Source organism: Pecten maximus, unplaced genomic scaffold (genome assembly GCF_902652985.1).
Source record: "Pecten maximus unplaced genomic scaffold, xPecMax1.1, whole genome shotgun sequence".
In the NCBI taxonomy this organism is placed as follows: Eukaryota; Metazoa; Mollusca; class Bivalvia; order Pectinida; family Pectinidae; genus Pecten; species Pecten maximus.
The window spans coordinates 1-22,763 of record NW_022981779.1 but is presented as its reverse complement, the minus strand read 5'-3'; the positions used below and the strand labels follow the sequence as shown (position 1 = coordinate 22,763).

At 35.1% G+C, this 22,763-nt stretch overlaps 2 protein-coding genes across 2 annotated transcripts; one reads left to right on the top strand and one right to left on the bottom strand.

The window, feature by feature from the left end:
* Positions 1-14,920: 14,920 nt before the first annotated feature.
* LOC117320225 (circumsporozoite protein-like) lies at positions 14,921-15,337 on the bottom strand. The gene has a single exon (XM_033874878.1). It carries the CDS (start codon positions 15,335-15,337, stop codon positions 14,921-14,923), a length of 417 nt encoding a protein of 138 aa, XP_033730769.1.
* Positions 15,338-16,576: 1,239 nt separating this feature from the next.
* Positions 16,577-22,414, top strand: LOC117320224 (the record flags this gene model as incomplete). Its single annotated transcript, XM_033874876.1, has 5 exons — positions 16,577-16,837; positions 17,446-17,620; positions 18,075-18,239; positions 19,028-19,182; positions 22,292-22,414. Coding segments are annotated over exons 1-5 (849 nt in total), but the record flags the coding sequence as incomplete, so codon positions are not given.
* Positions 22,415-22,763: the final 349 nt, after the last annotated feature.

Genomic DNA, 22,763 nt, shown 5'->3' with positions numbered 1-22,763 from the left:
AACTGATAAATCATGACATGACATCCAAGATTTCAAAATGTCATGCCTATGACATCACAATCATCTGTTTCCACCCCGGTTATTCAGATATGTACCAATGATCATATGAAAGTGTCCGCTGATCCCATTTTATGCGGAAAATGCTATTTTTTCTGCTTTACCTAAGTGAATGACCATAATTGACAATATTGCATCAACCGTACACTCAAGCCATTGAAATTACATGCTTACCATTGTATAAATAAACTGAAAATAATGGTTTCACCAAATATTTCAAAAAATAACACTTACTGTAATAGTTTCCATGGATACGGGGTAATAAATCAGGTAAAACTAACCAGAATTCAGTCTATATGGTTTGTTAGATACCCAATAAGTTATATTGGGTTTGTTATAAAACATAGAATATCTTTTCAATTTACACTGACTCATTAACATTATGCTTAATTAACCCACCCTTAAAAAGGGGTAGATATGCGAGTTACCTCCCTTGATTCCTCTAATATGACAAGCCAGATAATAAACAAGTTTTAGATTGTTTTTATGCATTTTTGAGCAATAATGAATTAAAATGAAGCTTAATCAAGCATAATTAAGCACAATTTCCAAAAAATAACATTTTTCAGCCCTTATAAGGTAGCAGTGTACAGTAAAAATGCCAAATTCTGAAAAATATGGCACATGTTTTAGATATGTAAACATTGCCAGTTAACCTTACATATAACCTCTAATAAAGTATATATATTTGAAATCTGTACAACATTTGCAATTTTAATAGAGCTCTGAAGGATAAGTAAACTGATATTTTCTGTGATTTTTAGAGCTGTGAATACCATGGTAACAGCTTAAAAAATTCTCAAAAATTGCAAAATATTATGATATTTGACCCAAAATGACACAATTCTCTACACAATTTTTTTCCTGAAACCTATTTAAAATTAAATATCTCTATCCCAAAGACAGAATTAATCTTGTTTGGACATATGTTGTAAATTAAGTTTTTCCGCTATCTTACCTTTTCTGTGGGCTGCCATTTTGCGCTGTAGGCAAAACTAAATTTCCTGTGTAAACACACGTTCGGAAAATCCGGATATTTAAAATCCGGAACCAATTTATTGATTTTTGTTTTAATAAATGTGAAGCCTGTATGTACTACTTCATACTGAATATACCAATTATAGTGTACATTTATTTTTTCATTTTTTATGCATATCATAATACAGGAGTTATTTGCTTAACAAAAAAATTGCCCATGGCCAGGCTGTCTTACTGTGGTGTGCTACCTTATACATCACTTTTTTAAATTCTAATTTTACTAAAAACCCCATGAATGTCTAGAACATGTTCCGACGAACAAAATGACATATCCGGTTACCGTGTATCTTTAATAGTCACCGAGTATTGCTGATTTCCCTGAGAGGTGTATTTTGGCAACTTTTTCTCCCAATCCAGTAATAAGGGGAGGTAATTTTAAAGATGAAAACTCCCATAATTCTGTATATCTCTTGAATAAAGTTGTGTTTTGAGTTGAATGTGGTACTTTGAGTCTCTGTGCATGTAATCAAGCAAAAAATACTATACAACTATCAAATTTAGCCTTGTAATATGACGTCATAGTTACCATGACGTCATCAGTAACTATGACGTCATCAGATGGTATCTATGACGTCATAAATACTCAATGGTGTCATAATAAATAACCAAATTCCTTTCCAAACCTCAGCTTAGCAACACATGCAATATTCTAACTGATAAATCATGGCATGACATCCAAGATTTCAAAATGTCATGCCTATGACATCACAATCATCTGTTTCCACCCCGGTTATTCAGATATGTACCAATGATCATATGAAAGTGTCCGCTGATCCCATTTTATGCGGAAAATGCTATTTTTTCTGCTTTACCTAAGTGAATGACCATAATTGACAATATTGCATCAACCGTACACTCAAGCCATTGAAATTACATGCTTACCATTGTATAAATAAACTGAAAATAATGGTTTCACCAAATATTTCAAAAAATAACACTTACTGTAATAGTTTCCATGGATACGGGGTAATAAATCAGGTAAAACTAACCAGAATTCAGTCTATATGGTTTGTTAGATACCCAATAAGTTATATTGGGTTTGTTATAAAACATAGAATATCTTTTCAATTTACACTGACTCATTAACATTATGCTTAATTAACCCACCCTTAAAATGGGTAGATATGCGAGTTACCTCCCTTGATTCCTCTAATATGACAAGCCAGATAATAAACAAGTTTTAGATTGTTTTTATGCATTTTTGAGCAATAATGAATTAAAATGAAGCTTAATCAAGCATAATTAAGCACAATTTCCAAAAAATAACATTTTTCAGCCCTTATAAGGTAGCAGTGTACAGTAAAAATGCCAAATTCTGAAAAATATGGCACATGTTTTAGATATGTAAACATTGCCAGTTAACCTTACATATAACCTCTAATAAAGTATATATATTTGAAATCTGTACAACATTTGCAATTTTAATAGAGCTCTGAAGGATAAGTAAACTGATATTTTCTGTGATTTTTAGAGCTGTGAATACCATGGTAACAGCTTAAAAAATTCTCAAAAATTGCAAAATATTATGATATTTGACCCAAAATGGCACAATTCTCTACACAATTTTTTTCCTGAAACCTATTTAAAATTAAATATCTCTATCCCAAAGACAGAATTAATCTTGTTTGGACATATGTTGTAAATTAAGTTTTTCCGCTATCTTACCTTTTCTGTGGGCTGCCATTTTGCGCTGTAGGCAAAACTAAATTTCCTGTGTAAACACACGTTCGGAAAATCCGGATATTTAAAATCCGGAACCAATTTATTGATTTTTGTTTTAATAAATGTGAAGCCTGTATGTACTACTTCATACTGAATATACCAATTATAGTGTACATTTATTTTTTCATTTTTTATGCATATCATAATACAGGAGTTATTTGCTTAACAAAAAAATTGCCCATGGCCAGGCTGTCTTACTGTGGTGTGCTACCTTATACATCACTTTTTTAAATTCTAATTTTACTAAAAACCCCATGAATGTCTAGAACATGTTCCGACGAACAAAATGACATATCCGGTTACCGTGTATCTTTAATAGTCACCGAGTATTGCTGATTTCCCTGAGAGGTGTATTTTGGCAACTTTTTCTCCCAATCCAGTAATAAGGGGAGGTAATTTTAAAGATGAAAACTCCCATAATTCTGTATATCTCTTGAATAAAGTTGTGTTTTGAGTTGAATGTGGTACTTTGAGTCTCTGTGCATGTAATCAAGCAAAAAATACTATACAACTATCAAATTTAGCCTTGTAATATGACGTCATAGTTACCATGACGTCATCAGTAACTATGACGTCATCAGATGGTATCTATGACGTCATAAATACTCAATGGTGTCATAATAAATAACCAAATTCCTTTCCAAACCTCAGCTTAGCAACACATGCAATATTCTAACTGATAAATCATGGCATGACATCCAAGATTTCAAAATGTCATGCCTATGACATCACAATCATCTGTTTCCACCCCGGTTATTCAGATATGTACCAATGATCATATGAAAGTGTCCGCTGATCCCATTTTATGCGGAAAATGCTATTTTTTCTGCTTTACCTAAGTGAATGACCATAATTGACAATATTGCATCAACCGTACACTCAAGCCATTGAAATTACATGCTTACCATTGTATAAATAAACTGAAAATAATGGTTTCACCAAATATTTCAAAAAATAACACTTACTGTAATAGTTTCCATGGATACGGGGTAATAAATCAGGTAAAACTAACCAGAATTCAGTCTATATGGTTTGTTAGATACCCAATAAGTTATATTGGGTTTGTTATAAAACATAGAATATCTTTTCAATTTACACTGACTCATTAACATTATGCTTAATTAACCCACCCTTAAAATGGGTAGATATGCGAGTTACCTCCCTTGATTCCTCTAATATGACAAGCCAGATAATAAACAAGTTTTAGATTGTTTTTATGCATTTTTGAGCAATAATGAATTAAAATGAAGCTTAATCAAGCATAATTAAGCACAATTTCCAAAAAATAACATTTTTCAGCCCTTATAAGGTAGCAGTGTACAGTAAAAATGCCAAATTCTGAAAAATATGGCACATGTTTTAGATATGTAAACATTGCCAGTTAACCTTACATATAACCTCTAATAAAGTATATATATTTGAAATCTGTACAACATTTGCAATTTTAATAGAGCTCTGAAGGATAAGTAAACTGATATTTTCTGTGATTTTTAGAGCTGTGAATACCATGGTAACAGCTTAAAAAATTCTCAAAAATTGCAAAATATTATGATATTTGACCCAAAATGGCACAATTCTCTACACAATTTTTTTCCTGAAACCTATTTAAAATTAAATATCTCTATCCCAAAGACAGAATTAATCTTGTTTGGACATATGTTGTAAATTAAGTTTTTCCGCTATCTTACCTTTTCTGTGGGCTGCCATTTTGCGCTGTAGGCAAAACTAAATTTCCTGTGTAAACACACGTTCGGAAAATCCGGATATTTAAAATCCGGAACCAATTTATTGATTTTTGTTTTAATAAATGTGAAGCCTGTATGTACTACTTCATACTGAATATACCAATTATAGTGTACATTTATTTTTTCATTTTTTATGCATATCATAATACAGGAGTTATTTGCTTAACAAAAAAATTGCCCATGGCCAGGCTGTCTTACTGTGGTGTGCTACCTTATACATCACTTTTTTAAATTCTAATTTTACTAAAAACCCCATGAATGTCTAGAACATGTTCCGACGAACAAAATGACATATCCGGTTACCGTGTATCTTTAATAGTCACCGAGTATTGCTGATTTCCCTGAGAGGTGTATTTTGGCAACTTTTTCTCCCAATCCAGTAATAAGGGGAGGTAATTTTAAAGATGAAAACTCCCATAATTCTGTATATCTCTTGAATAAAGTTGTGTTTTGAGTTGAATGTGGTACTTTGAGTCTCTGTGCATGTAATCAAGCAAAAAATACTATACAACTATCAAATTTAGCCTTGTAATATGACGTCATAGTTACCATGACGTCATCAGTAACTATGACGTCATCAGATGGTATCTATGACGTCATAAATACTCAATGGTGTCATAATAAATAACCAAATTCCTTTCCAAACCTCAGCTTAGCAACACATGCAATATTCTAACTGATAAATCATGGCATGACATCCAAGATTTCAAAATGTCATGCCTATGACATCACAATCATCTGTTTCCACCCCGGTTATTCAGATATGTACCAATGATCATATGAAAGTGTCCGCTGATCCCATTTTATGCGGAAAATGCTATTTTTTCTGCTTTACCTAAGTGAATGACCATAATTGACAATATTGCATCAACCGTACACTCAAGCCATTGAAATTACATGCTTACCATTGTATAAATAAACTGAAAATAATGGTTTCACCAAATATTTCAAAAAATAACACTTACTGTAATAGTTTCCATGGATACGGGGTAATAAATCAGGTAAAACTAACCAGAATTCAGTCTATATGGTTTGTTAGATACCCAATAAGTTATATTGGGTTTGTTATAAAACATAGAATATCTTTTCAATTTACACTGACTCATTAACATTATGCTTAATTAACCCACCCTTAAAAAGGGGTAGATATGCGAGTTACCTCCCTTGATTCCTCTAATATGACAAGCCAGATAATAAACAAGTTTTAGATTGTTTTTATGCATTTTTGAGCAATAATGAATTAAAATGAAGCTTAATCAAGCATAATTAAGCACAATTTCCAAAAAATAACATTTTTCAGCCCTTATAAGGTAGCAGTGTACAGTAAAAATGCCAAATTCTGAAAAATATGGCACATGTTTTAGATATGTAAACATTGCCAGTTAACCTTACATATAACCTCTAATAAAGTATATATATTTGAAATCTGTACAACATTTGCAATTTTAATAGAGCTCTGAAGGATAAGTAAACTGATATTTTCTGTGATTTTTAGAGCTGTGAATACCATGGTAACAGCTTAAAAAATTCTCAAAAATTGCAAAATATTATGATATTTGACCCAAAATGGCACAATTCTCTACACAATTTTTTTCCTGAAACCTATTTAAAATTAAATATCTCTATCCCAAAGACAGAATTAATCTTGTTTGGACATATGTTGTAAATTAAGTTTTTCCGCTATCTTACCTTTTCTGTGGGCTGCCATTTTGCGCTGTAGGCAAAACTAAATTTCCTGTGTAAACACACGTTCGGAAAATCCGGATATTTAAAATCCGGAACCAATTTATTGATTTTTGTTTTAATAAATGTGAAGCCTGTATGTACTACTTCATACTGAATATACCAATTATAGTGTACATTTATTTTTTCATTTTTTATGCATATCATAATACAGGAGTTATTTGCTTAACAAAAAAATTGCCCATGGCCAGGCTGTCTTACTGTGGTGTGCTACCTTATACATCACTTTTTTAAATTCTAATTTTACTAAAAACCCCATGAATGTCTAGAACATGTTCCGACGAACAAAATGACATATCCGGTTACCGTGTATCTTTAATAGTCACCGAGTATTGCTGATTTCCCTGAGAGGTGTATTTTGGCAACTTTTTCTCCCAATCCAGTAATAAGGGGAGGTAATTTTAAAGATGAAAACTCCCATAATTCTGTATATCTCTTGAATAAAGTTGTGTTTTGAGTTGAATGTGGTACTTTGAGTCTCTGTGCATGTAATCAAGCAAAAAATACTATACAACTATCAAATTTAGCCTTGTAATATGACGTCATAGTTACCATGACGTCATCAGTAACTATGACGTCATCAGATGGTATCTATGACGTCATAAATACTCAATGGTGTCATAATAAATAACCAAATTCCTTTCCAAACCTCAGCTTAGCAACACATGCAATATTCTAACTGATAAATCATGGCATGACATCCAAGATTTCAAAATGTCATGCCTATGACATCACAATCATCTGTTTCCACCCCGGTTATTCAGATATGTACCAATGATCATATGAAAGTGTCCGCTGATCCCATTTTATGCGGAAAATGCTATTTTTTCTGCTTTACCTAAGTGAATGACCATAATTGACAATATTGCATCAACCGTACACTCAAGCCATTGAAATTACATGCTTACCATTGTATAAATAAACTGAAAATAATGGTTTCACCAAATATTTCAAAAAATAACACTTACTGTAATAGTTTCCATGGATACGGGGTAATAAATCAGGTAAAACTAACCAGAATTCAGTCTATATGGTTTGTTAGATACCCAATAAGTTATATTGGGTTTGTTATAAAACATAGAATATCTTTTCAATTTACACTGACTCATTAACATTATGCTTAATTAACCCACCCTTAAAATGGGTAGATATGCGAGTTACCTCCCTTGATTCCTCTAATATGACAAGCCAGATAATAAACAAGTTTTAGATTGTTTTTATGCATTTTTGAGCAATAATGAATTAAAATGAAGCTTAATCAAGCATAATTAAGCACAATTTCCAAAAAATAACATTTTTCAGCCCTTATAAGGTAGCAGTGTACAGTAAAAATGCCAAATTCTGAAAAATATGGCACATGTTTTAGATATGTAAACATTGCCAGTTAACCTTACATATAACCTCTAATAAAGTATATATATTTGAAATCTGTACAACATTTGCAATTTTAATAGAGCTCTGAAGGATAAGTAAACTGATATTTTCTGTGATTTTTAGAGCTGTGAATACCATGGTAACAGCTTAAAAAATTCTCAAAAATTGCAAAATATTATGATATTTGACCCAAAATGGCACAATTCTCTACACAATTTTTTTTCCTGAAACCTATTTAAAATTAAATATCTCTATCCCAAAGACAGAATTAATCTTGTTTGGACATATGTTGTAAATTAAGTTTTTCCGCTATCTTACCTTTTCTGTGGGCTGCCATTTTGCGCTGTAGGCAAAACTAAATTTCCTGTGTAAACACACGTTCGGAAAATCCGGATATTTAAAATCCGGAACCAATTTATTGATTTTTGTTTTAATAAATGTGAAGCCTGTATGTACTACTTCATACTGAATATACCAATTATAGTGTACATTTATTTTTTCATTTTTTATGCATATCATAATACAGGAGTTATTTGCTTAACAAAAAAATTGCCCATGGCCAGGCTGTCTTACTGTGGTGTGCTACCTTATACATCACTTTTTTAAATTCTAATTTTACTAAAAACCCCATGAATGTCTAGAACATGTTCCGACGAACAAAATGACATATCCGGTTACCGTGTATCTTTAATAGTCACCGAGTATTGCTGATTTCCCTGAGAGGTGTATTTTGGCAACTTTTTCTCCCAATCCAGTAATAAGGGGAGGTAATTTTAAAGATGAAAACTCCCATAATTCTGTATATCTCTTGAATAAAGTTGTGTTTTGAGTTGAATGTGGTACTTTGAGTCTCTGTGCATGTAATCAAGCAAAAAATACTATACAACTATCAAATTTAGCCTTGTAATATGACGTCATAGTTACCATGACGTCATCAGTAACTATGACGTCATCAGATGGTATCTATGACGTCATAAATACTCAATGGTGTCATAATAAATAACCAAATTCCTTTCCAAACCTCAGCTTAGCAACACATGCAATATTCTAACTGATAAATCATGGCATGACATCCAAGATTTCAAAATGTCATGCCTATGACATCACAATCATCTGTTTCCACCCCGGTTATTCAGATATGTACCAATGATCATATGAAAGTGTCCGCTGATCCCATTTTATGCGGAAAATGCTATTTTTTCTGCTTTACCTAAGTGAATGACCATAATTGACAATATTGCATCAACCGTACACTCAAGCCATTGAAATTACATGCTTACCATTGTATAAATAAACTGAAAATAATGGTTTCACCAAATATTTCAAAAAATAACACTTACTGTAATAGTTTCCATGGATACGGGGTAATAAATCAGGTAAAACTAACCAGAATTCAGTCTATATGGTTTGTTAGATACCCAATAAGTTATATTGGGTTTGTTATAAAACATAGAATATCTTTTCAATTTACACTGACTCATTAACATTATGCTTAATTAACCCACCCTTAAAAAGGGGTAGATATGCGAGTTACCTCCCTTGATTCCTCTAATATGACAAGCCAGATAATAAACAAGTTTTAGATTGTTTTTATGCATTTTTGAGCAATAATGAATTAAAATGAAGCTTAATCAAGCATAATTAAGCACAATTTCCAAAAAATAACATTTTTCAGCCCTTATAAGGTAGCAGTGTACAGTAAAAATGCCAAATTCTGAAAAATATGGCACATGTTTTAGATATGTAAACATTGCCAGTTAACCTTACATATAACCTCTAATAAAGTATATATATTTGAAATCTGTACAACATTTGCAATTTTAATAGAGCTCTGAAGGATAAGTAAACTGATATTTTCTGTGATTTTTAGAGCTGTGAATACCATGGTAACAGCTTAAAAAATTCTCAAAAATTGCAAAATATTATGATATTTGACCCAAAATGGCACAATTCTCTACACAATTTTTTTCCTGAAACCTATTTAAAATTAAATATCTCTATCCCAAAGACAGAATTAATCTTGTTTGGACATATGTTGTAAATTAAGTTTTTCCGCTATCTTACCTTTTCTGTGGGCTGCCATTTTGCGCTGTAGGCAAAACTAAATTTCCTGTGTAAACACACGTTCGGAAAATCCGGATATTTAAAATCCGGAACCAATTTATTGATTTTTGTTTTAATAAATGTGAAGCCTGTATGTACTACTTCATACTGAATATACCAATTATAGTGTACATTTATTTTTTCATTTTTTATGCATATCATAATACAGGAGTTATTTGCTTAACAAAAAAATTGCCCATGGCCAGGCTGTCTTACTGTGGTGTGCTACCTTATACATCACTTTTTTAAATTCTAATTTTACTAAAAACCCCATGAATGTCTAGAACATGTTCCGACGAACAAAATGACATATCCGGTTACCGTGTATCTTTAATAGTCACCGAGTATTGCTGATTTCCCTGAGAGGTGTATTTTGGCAACTTTTTCTCCCAATCCAGTAATAAGGGGAGGTAATTTTAAAGATGAAAACTCCCATAATTCTGTATATCTCTTGAATAAAGTTGTGTTTTGAGTTGAATGTGGTACTTTGAGTCTCTGTGCATGTAATCAAGCAAAAAATACTATACAACTATCAAATTTAGCCTTGTAATATGACGTCATAGTTACCATGACGTCATCAGTAACTATGACGTCATCAGATGGTATCTATGACGTCATAAATACTCAATGGTGTCATAATAAATAACCAAATTCCTTTCCAAACCTCAGCTTAGCAACACATGCAATATTCTAACTGATAAATCATGGCATGACATCCAAGATTTCAAAATGTCATGCCTATGACATCACAATCATCTGTTTCCACCCCGGTTATTCAGATATGTACCAATGATCATATGAAAGTGTCCGCTGATCCCATTTTATGCGGAAAATGCTATTTTTTCTGCTTTACCTAAGTGAATGACCATAATTGACAATATTGCATCAACCGTACACTCAAGCCATTGAAATTACATGCTTACCATTGTATAAATAAACTGAAAATAATGGTTTCACCAAATATTTCAAAAAATAACACTTACTGTAATAGTTTCCATGGATACGGGGTAATAAATCAGGTAAAACTAACCAGAATTCAGTCTATATGGTTTGTTAGATACCCAATAAGTTATATTGGGTTTGTTATAAAACATAGAATATCTTTTCAATTTACACTGACTCATTAACATTATGCTTAATTAACCCACCCTTAAAATGGGTAGATATGCGAGTTACCTCCCTTGATTCCTCTAATATGACAAGCCAGATAATAAACAAGTTTTAGATTGTTTTTATGCATTTTTGAGCAATAATGAATTAAAATGAAGCTTAATCAAGCATAATTAAGCACAATTTCCAAAAAATAACATTTTTCAGCCCTTATAAGGTAGCAGTGTACAGTAAAAATGCCAAATTCTGAAAAATATGGCACATGTTTTAGATATGTAAACATTGCCAGTTAACCTTACATATAACCTCTAATAAAGTATATATATTTGAAATCTGTACAACATTTGCAATTTTAATAGAGCTCTGAAGGATAAGTAAACTGATATTTTCTGTGATTTTTAGAGCTGTGAATACCATGGTAACAGCTTAAAATATTCTCAAAAATTGCAAAATATTATGATATTTGACCCAAAATGGCACAATTCTCTACACAATTTTTTTTTCTGAAACCTATTTAAAATTAAATATCTCTATCCCAAAGACAGAATTAATCTTGTTTGGACATATGTTGTAAATTAAGTTTTTCCGCTATCTTACCTTTTCTGTGGGCTGCCATTTTGCGCTGTAGGCAAAACTAAATTTCCTGTGTAAACACACGTTCGGAAAATCCGGATATTTAAAATCCGGAACCAATTTATTGATTTTTGTTTTAATAAATGTGAAGCCTGTATGTACTACTTCATACTGAATATACCAATTATAGTGTACATTTATTTTTTCATTTTTTATGCATATCATAATACAGGAGTTATTTGCTTAACAAAAAAATTGCCCATGGCCAGGCTGTCTTACTGTGGTGTGCTACCTTATACATCACTTTTTTAAATTCTAATTTTACTAAAAACCCCATGAATGTCTAGAACATGTTCCGACGAACAAAATGACATATCCGGTTACTGTGTATCTTTAATAGTCACCGAGTATTGCTGATTTCCCTGAGAGGTGTATTTTGACAACTTTTTCTCCCAATCCAGTAATAAGGGGAGGTAATTTTAAAGATGAAAACTCCCATAATTCTGTATATCTCTTGAATAAAGTTGTGTTTTGAGTTGAATGTGGTACTTTTGAGTCTCTGTGCATGTAATCAAGCAAAAAATACTATACAACTATCAAATTTAGCCTTGTAATATGACGTCATAGTTACCATGACGTCATCAGTAACTATGACGTCATCAGATGGTATCTATGACGTCATAAATAATCAATGGTGTCATAATAAATAACCAAATTCCTTTCCAAACCTCAGCTTAGCAACACATGCAATATTCTAACTGATAAATCATGGCATGACATCCAAGATTTCAAAATGTCATGCCTATGACATCACAATCATCTGTTTCCACCCCGGTTATTCAGATATGTACCAATGATCATATGAAAGTGTCCGCTGATCCCATTTTATGCGGAAAATGCTATTTTTTCTGCTTTACCTAAGTGAATGACCATAATTGACAATATTGCATCAACCGTACACTCAAGCCATTGAAATTACATGCTTACCATTGTATAAATAAACTGAAAATAATGGTTTCACCAAATATTTCAAAAAATAACACTTACTGTAATAGTTTCCATGGATACGGGGTAATAAATCAGGTAAAACTAACCAGAATTCAGTCTATATGGTTTGTTAGATACCCAATAAGTTATATTGGGTTTGTTATAAAACATAGAATATCTTTTCAATTTACACTGACTCATTAACATTATGCTTAATTAACCCACCCTTAAAATGGGTAGATATGCGAGTTACCTCCCTTGATTCCTCTAATATGACAAGCCAGATAATAAACAAGTTTTAGATTGTTTTTATGCATTTTTGAGCAATAATGAATTAAAATGAAGCTTAATCAAGCATAATTAAGCACAATTTCCAAAAAATAACATTTTTCAGCCCTTATAATACATCACTTTTTTAAATTCTAATTTTACTAAAAACCCCATGAATGTCTAGAACATGTTCCGACGAACAAAATGACATATCCGGTTACTGTGTATCTTTAATAGTCACCGAGTATTGCTGATTTCCCTGAGAGGTGTATTTTGACAACTTTTTCTCCCAATCCAGTAATAAGGGGAGGTAATTTTAAAGATGAAAACTCCCATAATTCTGTATATCTCTTGAATAAAGTTGTGTTTTGAGTTGAATGTGGTACTTTGAGTCTCTGTGCATGTAATCAAGCAAAAAATACTATACAACTATCAAATTTAGCCTTGTAATATGACGTCATAGTTACCATGACGTCATCAGTAACTATGACGTCATCAGATGGTATCTATGACGTCATAAATAATCAATGGTGTCATAATAAATAACCAAATTCCTTTCCAAACCTCAGCTTAGCAACACATGCAATATTCTAACTGATAAATCATGGCATGACATCCAAGATTTCAAAATGTCATGCCTATGACATCACAATCATCTGTTTCCACCCCGGTTATTCAGATATGTACCAATGATCATATGAAAGTGTCCGCTGATCCCATTTTATGCGGAAAATGCTATTTTTTCTGCTTTACCTAAGTGAATGACCATAATTGACAATATTGCATCAACCGTACACTCAAGCCATTGAAATTACATGCTTACCATTGTATAAATAAACTGAAAATAATGGTTTCACCAAATATTTCAAAAAATAACACTTACTGTAATAGTTTCCATGGATACGGAGTAATAAATCAGGTAAAACTAACCAGAATTCAGTCTATATGGTTTGTTAGATACCCAATAAGTTATATTGGGTTTGTTATAAAACATAGAATATCTTTTCAATTTACACTGACTCATTAACATTATGCTTAATTAACCCACCCTTAAAATGGGTAGATATGCGAGTTACCTCCCTTGATTCCTCTAATATGACAAGCCAGATAATAAACAAGTTTTAGATTGTTTTTATGCATTTTTGAGCAATAATGAATTAAAATGAAGCTTAATCAAGCATAATTAAGCACAATTTCCAAAAAATAACATTTTTCAGCCCTTATAAGGTAGCAGTGTACAGTAAAAATGCCAAATTCTGAAAAATATGGCACATGTTTTAGATATGTAAACATTGCCAGTTAACCTTACATATAACCTCCAATAAAGTATATATATTTGAAATCTGTACAACATTTGCAATTTTAATAGAGCTCTGAAGGATAAGTAAACTGATATTTTCTGTGATTTTTAGAGCTGTGAATACCATGGTAACAGCTTAAAATATTCTCAAAAATTGCAAAATATTATGATATTTGACCCAAAATGGCACAATTCTCTACACAATTTTTTTTCTGAAACCTATTTAAAATTAAATATCTCTATCCCAAAGACAGAATTAATCTTGTTTGGACATATGTTGTAAATTAAGTTTTTCCGCTATCTTACCTTTTCTGTGGGCTGCCATTTTGCGCTGTAGGCAAAACTAAATTTCCTGTGTAAACACACGTTCGGAAAATCCGGATATTTAAAATCCGGAACCAATTTATTGATTTTTGTTTTAATAAATGTGAAGCCTGTATGTACTACTTCATACTGAATATACCAATTATAGTGTACATTTATTTTTTCATTTTTTATGCATATCATAATACAGGAGTTATTTGCTTAACAAAAAAATTGCCCATGGCCAGGCTGTCTTACTGTGGTGTGCTACCTATATGTTTTAGGGGGTGAGGATGTAAGATGTTTTAGGGGTGAGGATGTTATATGTTTTAGGGGGTGAGGATGTTATATGTTTTAGGGGGTGAGGATGTTATATGTTTTAGGGAGTGAGGATGCAAGATGTTTTAGGGGGTAAGGATGTTATGTTTTAGGGGGTGAGGATGTAGATGTTTTAGGGGTGAGGATGTAAGATGTTTTAGGGGTTAAGGATGTAAGATGTTTTAGGGGGTTGGCGGCTTTTTTCTCTGTTTTTTCGGTGTGCGGCTGTTCTTGTTTTTCGGGGGTGCGGCTGTTTTCTCCTGTTTCGGGGCGCGGCTTACGGCTGTTTTTCGGTCGGGGCGGGGTGCGGCTGTCCGCTGTTTTCGGGGTGTCGGCTGTTCTCTGTTTTCGGTGGGTGCGGGTGCCGCTCTTTTCGGGCTGCGGCTTTCCGGCTGTTATTGGCGTGCGGCTGTTCTCTGTTTCGGGGTGCGGCTTCCGCTGTTTTCGGGGGTGGACGGCTGTATTTATGTTTTCGGGTGCGGTGTTCCGCTGTTTTCGGGGTGCGGCTGTCCGCTGTTTTCGGGGTGCGGCTGTCCGCTGTTTTCCCGGGGTGCGGCTGTTCTCTGTTTTCGGGTGTGCGGCTGTCCCTGTTTTCTGGGTGTTCGGCGTCCGCTGTTTTCCCGGGGGTTGCGGCTGTTGTATGTTTTTTCGGGGGGTGCGGCTGTACGCCTGTTTTCGGGGGTGCGGCTGTCATGCTGTTTCGGGGGTGCGGCTTGTTCTGTTTCGGGGTTGCGGACTGTCCGCATGTTTTCGGGGGCGCGGCTGTCAGCTGTTTTCGGGGGTGAGGCTGTTCTCTGTTTTCGCCAGGGGTTGCGGCCTGTTATCTTGTTTTCGGGGGTGCGGCTGTCCGCTGTTTTCGGGGTCGGCTGTCCGATGTTTTAGGGGGTGAGGATGTTATATGTTTTAGGGGGTGAGGATGTTATATGTTTTAGGGGGTGACCAATCATGTTACTTACTATCAAACTGACCAATCGCTATCCGCTGCTATTATTCACTACTAAGTGTCTTACCACTACAATGTATATACTTACATGATATAAGGAATGTAGAGAATAGCAACAGATCGTCTTGGTTCATAAACTGCATTTATGTTAAGGAAACACCACGAGCAGAGAGTTACAAGGGTATGACCCTATATTGTAAATTTAGTCCTGCTCTAGTACTCCATACTGAAGGGGATTTTTGTCAAATTTTCAGACCAAATTCAAATCGCCCTGTTTCAGTGGTCCGTTTGTCCGTCCCTTCCTCCCTCCCTCCGTAAACAATTCTTGTTATCGCTATTTCTCAGAAAGTACTGAAGAGATCTTTCTCAAATTTCATATGTAGGTTCCCCTTGGTGCTTAGTTATGCATATTGCATTTTGAGTCCAATCGGAAAACAACATGGCTGACAGGCAGCCATCTTGGATTTTGATAATTGAAGTTTGTTATCGCTATTTCTCAGAAAGTACTGAAGGGATCTTTGTCAAATTTCATATATAGCTTCCCCTTGTTTGAAAAGTACTAGAGGGATGTTTCTCAATTTACACATTTTAGTAATTGTTGTATTAAATATCACTGGGGCTGATAATTTCAGACTATGAATATAAGGAGAGAATGATAAGGTATTGTCCCTCCTCATTGGTATTCGGTTACATTTCACATCCAGTGTCAACATCAACTGAGCGGCATTGATTGGAGGGTTCAGCTTATGTCTAATCCTTCTAGCTCGTACCGTGAAAGTTATATCAGGGTAAGGTCAGGTCAACCGGAAATCTAACAAGGATATTTAACGTCAATATTATCACAGATGACGTAATGCTTCCCTATAAAACCCCCATTACACTCTAACATCTTTTCACTTCAGTTTTTTTAATGTTGTCTCGTTTTCTTTTCATGTATTGTATGTATCGAGTGTTTAATAAACTTCTGTTCTTTGACATTTTTGCAGACTTCCAAGAATAAAAAAGACTTTCACCTCGAGGATGTTACAAACAGGGCATGCCTTGGACCGAGTTGTCCAAAAGGTGACCAATGCACCTAAGAAGGTCCACAAGAAAGTTGTGACCACGAGTGACCGTGCACGAGAGAACGTGGACGGGATGGAGTATAGCCCCTCACAGTGTATGGAGGCCCCAGTCCGGTGCTGTGGAGTCCTCGCACACCAGGAAAACCCCTACACACTTCGAGTAAAGACCAACTCTGGCAATAAAACTGTGTGTACATTTGTTTTTATATTTACATCACATGTTTATAGTAGAATATGTATCCTTACAAATATTTAATTCTATTACCTGATGGAGCTTTACATTGAGGAAAATAACAAACTTTTCAACACGTACTGCCCACTCTAACCAGAGCTATAGATACATGACCTTGACCCTTGTACTGTAATATTTCAGGAGGAGGCTATGGGTTTGAGGGTGATACATGACCTCGACCCTGTACTGTGATATTTCAGGAGGAGGTTATGGGTTTGAGGGTGATACATGACCTTGACCCTGTACTGTGATATTTCAGGAGAAGGTTATGAGATTTAGGGTGATACATGACCTCGACCCTGTACTGTGATATTTCAGGAGAAGGTTATGGATTTAGGGTGATATGTGACTTTGACCCTTGTACTGTAATATTTCAGGAGAAGAAGGTTATGGGTTTGAGGGTGATATGTGACCTTGACCCTTGTACTGTAATATTTCAGGAGAAGAAGGTTATGGGTTTGAGGGTGATATGTGACCTTGACCCTTGTACTGTAATATTTCAGGAGAAGGTTATTGGTTTGAGGGTGATATGTGACCTTGACCCTTGTACTGTAATATTTCAGGAGAAGAAGGTTATGGGTTTGAGGGTGCGCAACATTCATCATCAAAATAAGGTCAATGGTGAAATAGTGGAGGTGCTGCCCTCTGTATACATAGCCAAAATGATGAGGGAGAAAAGTCACAAGGCTACAAAGATCCCCCTCATCCTCTCTGGACCAGGACCCACACCCGGCACAGGTAAATCATAACAAGAAAAAGATTCTAAACTCCTTCTCATCCTCTCTGGTCCAGTACACGCACAAATCACAGGTAAATCACAGCAAGAAACAGATTCTAAAATCCCCCTCATCCTCTCTGGACCAGTACACACACCAATCACAGGTAAATCACAGCAAGAAACAGATTCTAAAACCCCCCTCATCCTCTCTGGTCCAGTACACACACCAATCACAGGTAAATCACAGCAAGAAACAGATTCTAAAACCCCCCTCATCCTCTCTGGACCAGGACCCACACCCAGCACAGGTAAATCACAGCAAGAAACAGATTCTAAAACCCCCATAATCCTCTCTGGTCCAGTCCACGCACCAAGCAGAGTTCTTTGAGAGCCTGGTAGAGAGAATGTCACAAATGTCCATACTTTTAAATAACTCAATCACGTTGCTTACTGATTTTATCATTTTTATGTCAGAAGCTTCAAAGAAAGTGAAGAAAGTCCACCATCACCAGCATCATGCCCATGGTCATCATGGCCATCACCACGGTCACAATGGAGAGTTTGGCTCACTGGGCATGCTCAAGAAACATCACAAGTTCCATGTTAATAATCCGGAGCCATCTGCAATCATGGATGATGGTACGTAGTCTGTGTACATATACTTAACAAATATTGGTCGCTATATATGTATATATGTGGATGATGGTTAGTATACAGTAGGGTAAAATTATTTATTTATCGTAGATTGCTGGTCTTAATATCAAAGTGTTGATTGCATAATTGTCAAAATGTCTGTATTAATGTCTGTGTGTTTGTCTTGATGTCAAATTGTTGATCAAAGTGTTCGCTGCCAAATTTTTTCAACTTCAAAAACATACATAAAATATTTTCTTGTAAAAGAACATTACACATTGACAGATGGTACCAGATGATGCTTTGAATGATATACATGTAGTTTCAGTAATGAGCCTAAGACCAGGGATATATAGATAATGAGTCACAGAACGGAATATTTCGATAATGAGTCAAAGAACAGTGGATATCTTGATAATGAGATAGGGACTATGGGATATCTCTTTATTGAGGCACAAAATGGATATCTCGATAACGATCCACACAACGGGATATCTCGAACATAAGCCACAAAGCAGTTGATATCTTGATATTGAGTCGCAGACCAGGGGACATCTTGATAATGAGCCACAGAACGGGGGATATCTCATTACTGAACGCCAGAACAGGATATCTCTAAAATGAGCCACAGAACGGGATATCTCAATAAGGATTTACAGAACAAGAGATATCTTGATATTGTGCCATGGAATGGGATATCGCTATAATGAGCCACAGAGCAGGTGATATCTCAATAATGCGATTCTCGGTAAAGATATATGTATTTGGAACTGTTTTCTCTTCACACTTTTCAGATTTGCTGTTTATGGATGTAGACTGTGATCCTCTCCTGAAGATCCGGGACATACAGACTCGGGTGCCCATGGGAGTCGAGGACATTGACATCAGTCATACAACAGACCCACTCTGTGTCCCTGAATATGCCCAGGAAATCTATCATTACCTCCAGGTATGCATTCCCCAATCGGCTTTCAATCTATCGCATGAAACGAAGGGAAGTAACTCTGATTAATCAGTAAGTCACATTATGGTCTCCCCACAAAATAACTTCCTCCAGGCATAGAAGCATGTCTAGTCTTATATTTCAAAAAAGTTCATGAAATATTTCCAACTGCTTTTTTCAATATAAGGCTAGACATGCCCTATGCATAGGAAATCTACCACTACATCCAGGTATGTGTCCCCAGTATAGGTGTCAATATACATAGGTAATCTACCACTATCTCCAGGTATGTGTCCCAAGTATGGGTGTCAATATACATAGGAAATCTACAACTACATCCAGGTATGTGTCCCCAGTATGGGTGTCAATATACATAGGAAATCTACAACTACATCCAGGTATGTGTCCCCAGTATGGGTGTCAATACACATAGGTAATCTACAACTATCTCCAGGTATGTGTCCCCAGTATGGGTGTCAATATACATAGGTAATCTACAACTATCTACAGGTATGTGTCCCCAGTATGGGTGTCAATATACATAGGAAATCTACAACTACATCCAGGTATGTGTCCCAAGTATGGGTATCAATAGGTAATCTACAACTACATCCAGGTATATGTCCCCAGTATAGGTGTCAATATACATAGGTAATCTACAACTATCTACAGGTATGTGTCCCCAGTATAGGTGTCAATAGGTAATCTACAACTACATCCAGGTATGTGTCCCCAGTATGGGTGTCAATATACATAGGTAATCTACAACTATCTACAGGTATGTGTCCCCAGTATGGGTATCAATATACATAGGAAATCTACCACTATCTACAGGTATGTGTCCCCAGTATAGGTGTCAATAGGTAATCTACAACTATCTCCAGGTATGTGTCCCCAGTATGGGTGTCAATATACATAGGAAATCTACAACTACATCCAGGTATGTGTCCCCAGTATGGGTGTCAATATACATAGGTAATCTACAACTATCTACAGGTATGTGTCCCCAGTATGGGTGTCAATATACATAGGTAATCTACAACTACATCCAGGTATGTGTCCCCAGTATGGGTGTCAATATACATAGGTAATCTACAACTATCTACAGGTATGTGTCCCCAGTATGGGTGTCAATATACATAGGTAATCTACAACTACATCCAGGTATGTGTCCCCAGTATGGGTGTCAATAGGTAATCTACAACTATCTCCAGGTATGTGTCCCCAGTATGGGTGTCAATATACATAGGAAATCTACAACTACATCCAGGTATGTGTCCCCAGTATGGGTGTCAATATACATAGGTAATCTACCACTATCTACAGGTATGTGTCCCCAGTATGGGTGTCAATATACATAGGTAATCTACCACTACATCCAGGTATGTGTCCCCAGTATGGGTGTCAATATACATAGGTAATCTACAACTATCTACAGGTATGTGTCCCCAGTATGGGTGTCAATATACATAGGTAATCTACAACTACATCCAGGTATGTGTCCCCAGTATGGGTGTCAATATACATAGGAAATCTACAACTACATCCAGGTATGTGTCCCCAGTATGGGTGTCAATATACATAGGTAATCTACAACTATCTACAGGTATGTGTCCCCAGTATGGGTGTCAATATACATAGGTAATCTACAACTATCTACAGGTGTGTGTCCCCAGTATGGGTGTCAATATACATAGGTAATCTACAACTATCTACAGGTGTGTGTCCCCAGTATGGGTGTCAATATACATAGGTAATCTACAACTATCTACAGGTATGTGTCCCCAGTATGGGTGTCAATATACATAGGTAATCTACCACTACCTACAGGTATGTGTCCCAGTATGGGTGTCAATAGGTAATCTACCACTATCTACAGGTGTGTGTCCCAAGTATGGGTGTCAATATACATAGGAAATCTACCACTACATCCAGGTATATGTCCCCAGTATAGGTGTCAATATACATAGGTAATCTACAACTATCTACAGGTATGTGTCCCCAGGATGGGTGTCAATACACATAGGAAATCTACCACTATCTACAGGTATGTGTCCCCAGGATGGGTGTCAATATACATAGGAAATCTACCACTATCTACAGGTATGTGTCCCAGTATGGGTGTCAATAGGTAATCTACCACTATCTACAGGTAGGTGTCCCCAGTATGGGTGTCAATAGGTAATCTACCACTATCTCCAGGTATGTGTCCCCAGTATGGGTGTCAATAGGTAATCTACCACTATCTACAGGTATGTGTCCCCAGTATGGGTGTCAATATACATAGGAAATCTACCACTATCTACAGGTATGTGTCCCCAGGATGGGTGTCAATATACATAGGTAATCTACAACTATCTACAGGTATGTGTCCCCAGGATGGGTGTCAATACACATAGGAAATCTACCACTACATCCAGGTATATGTCCCCAGTATAGGTGTCAATAGGTAATCTACCACTATCTCCAGGTATGTGTCCCCAGTATAGGTGTCAATATACATAGGTTACTTTATTATGCTTAACCTATGTTTTCTCTTCGTTTTCTCTTGCTTCCCTTCTCTGACTGGTAATTTGACTACCTTTAACTTCGAAAATCAAGGTCAATGATTTGCATTTTGTAGCCAGCCATCCATGCTATAGATGTGCTAATTATTAAGTCTGTATGTGTCAAGAGTATTGGAAGAAAAACATTTTTAGGATAATTTTGAATTTTGATGGGAAAACTTTTTCAAAGTTCCGTTTCTGCGTTTTTGTGTTGATTTCACCTTGAAATGTTGTAAAAATCTTCATGAGAGCATTTTTTTTCTATATACATGTAAATTCAAAATAAACCGTTTTAAAAATTTATTACAGAGCCATTTTTCATCACACGACCATAGGACTTGTATATGAATTCAACATAACTTGATATTTTATTTTCACCTGTAATTAATTTATACCACAACGTTATCATTCTGGACTTAATTTCAATATTTAGGGATATCTACCCCTTTTTCCATACATGAGGACATTTGGCATGGTATTACGTATGTGTAGAATTTTTTTGCAGAACTTTTCTATTATATTGATATTTTCAAAACCCCAGATTACTAATACTGAAGTAATTGTTTCAGAGTGTAGAGAACTGCCACGCCCTACCTGAAGACTTCCTCCACAATAACCCTAAAGTGACTGCTCATATGCACGCCATCCTCACCGACTGGCTCATTCAAGTCCAGGTAAAACAAAAGAGGGAGGTAAACAACAGAAGATGTGTTAAACAATAGAGGACTGTTAAAATGATTAAACAATAGAAGATAGGTAAAACAATATATGGCAGGTAAAACAATAGATTACAGGTAAAACAATAGATTACAGGTATAAAAATAGATTACAGGTTTAACAATTGATTACTGGTAAAACAGTAGATTACTGGTAGAACAATAGATTACTGGTAAAACAATAGATTACAGGTTAAACAATAGATTACAGGTAAAACAATAGATGACGACTAAAACACATGTGACAAGTTAAAGCAATAAATGACCCGACAACCCCATTTTGAAATATGTTTAAACCCAAAAAGTTTTTTGTTTTTTACATAGG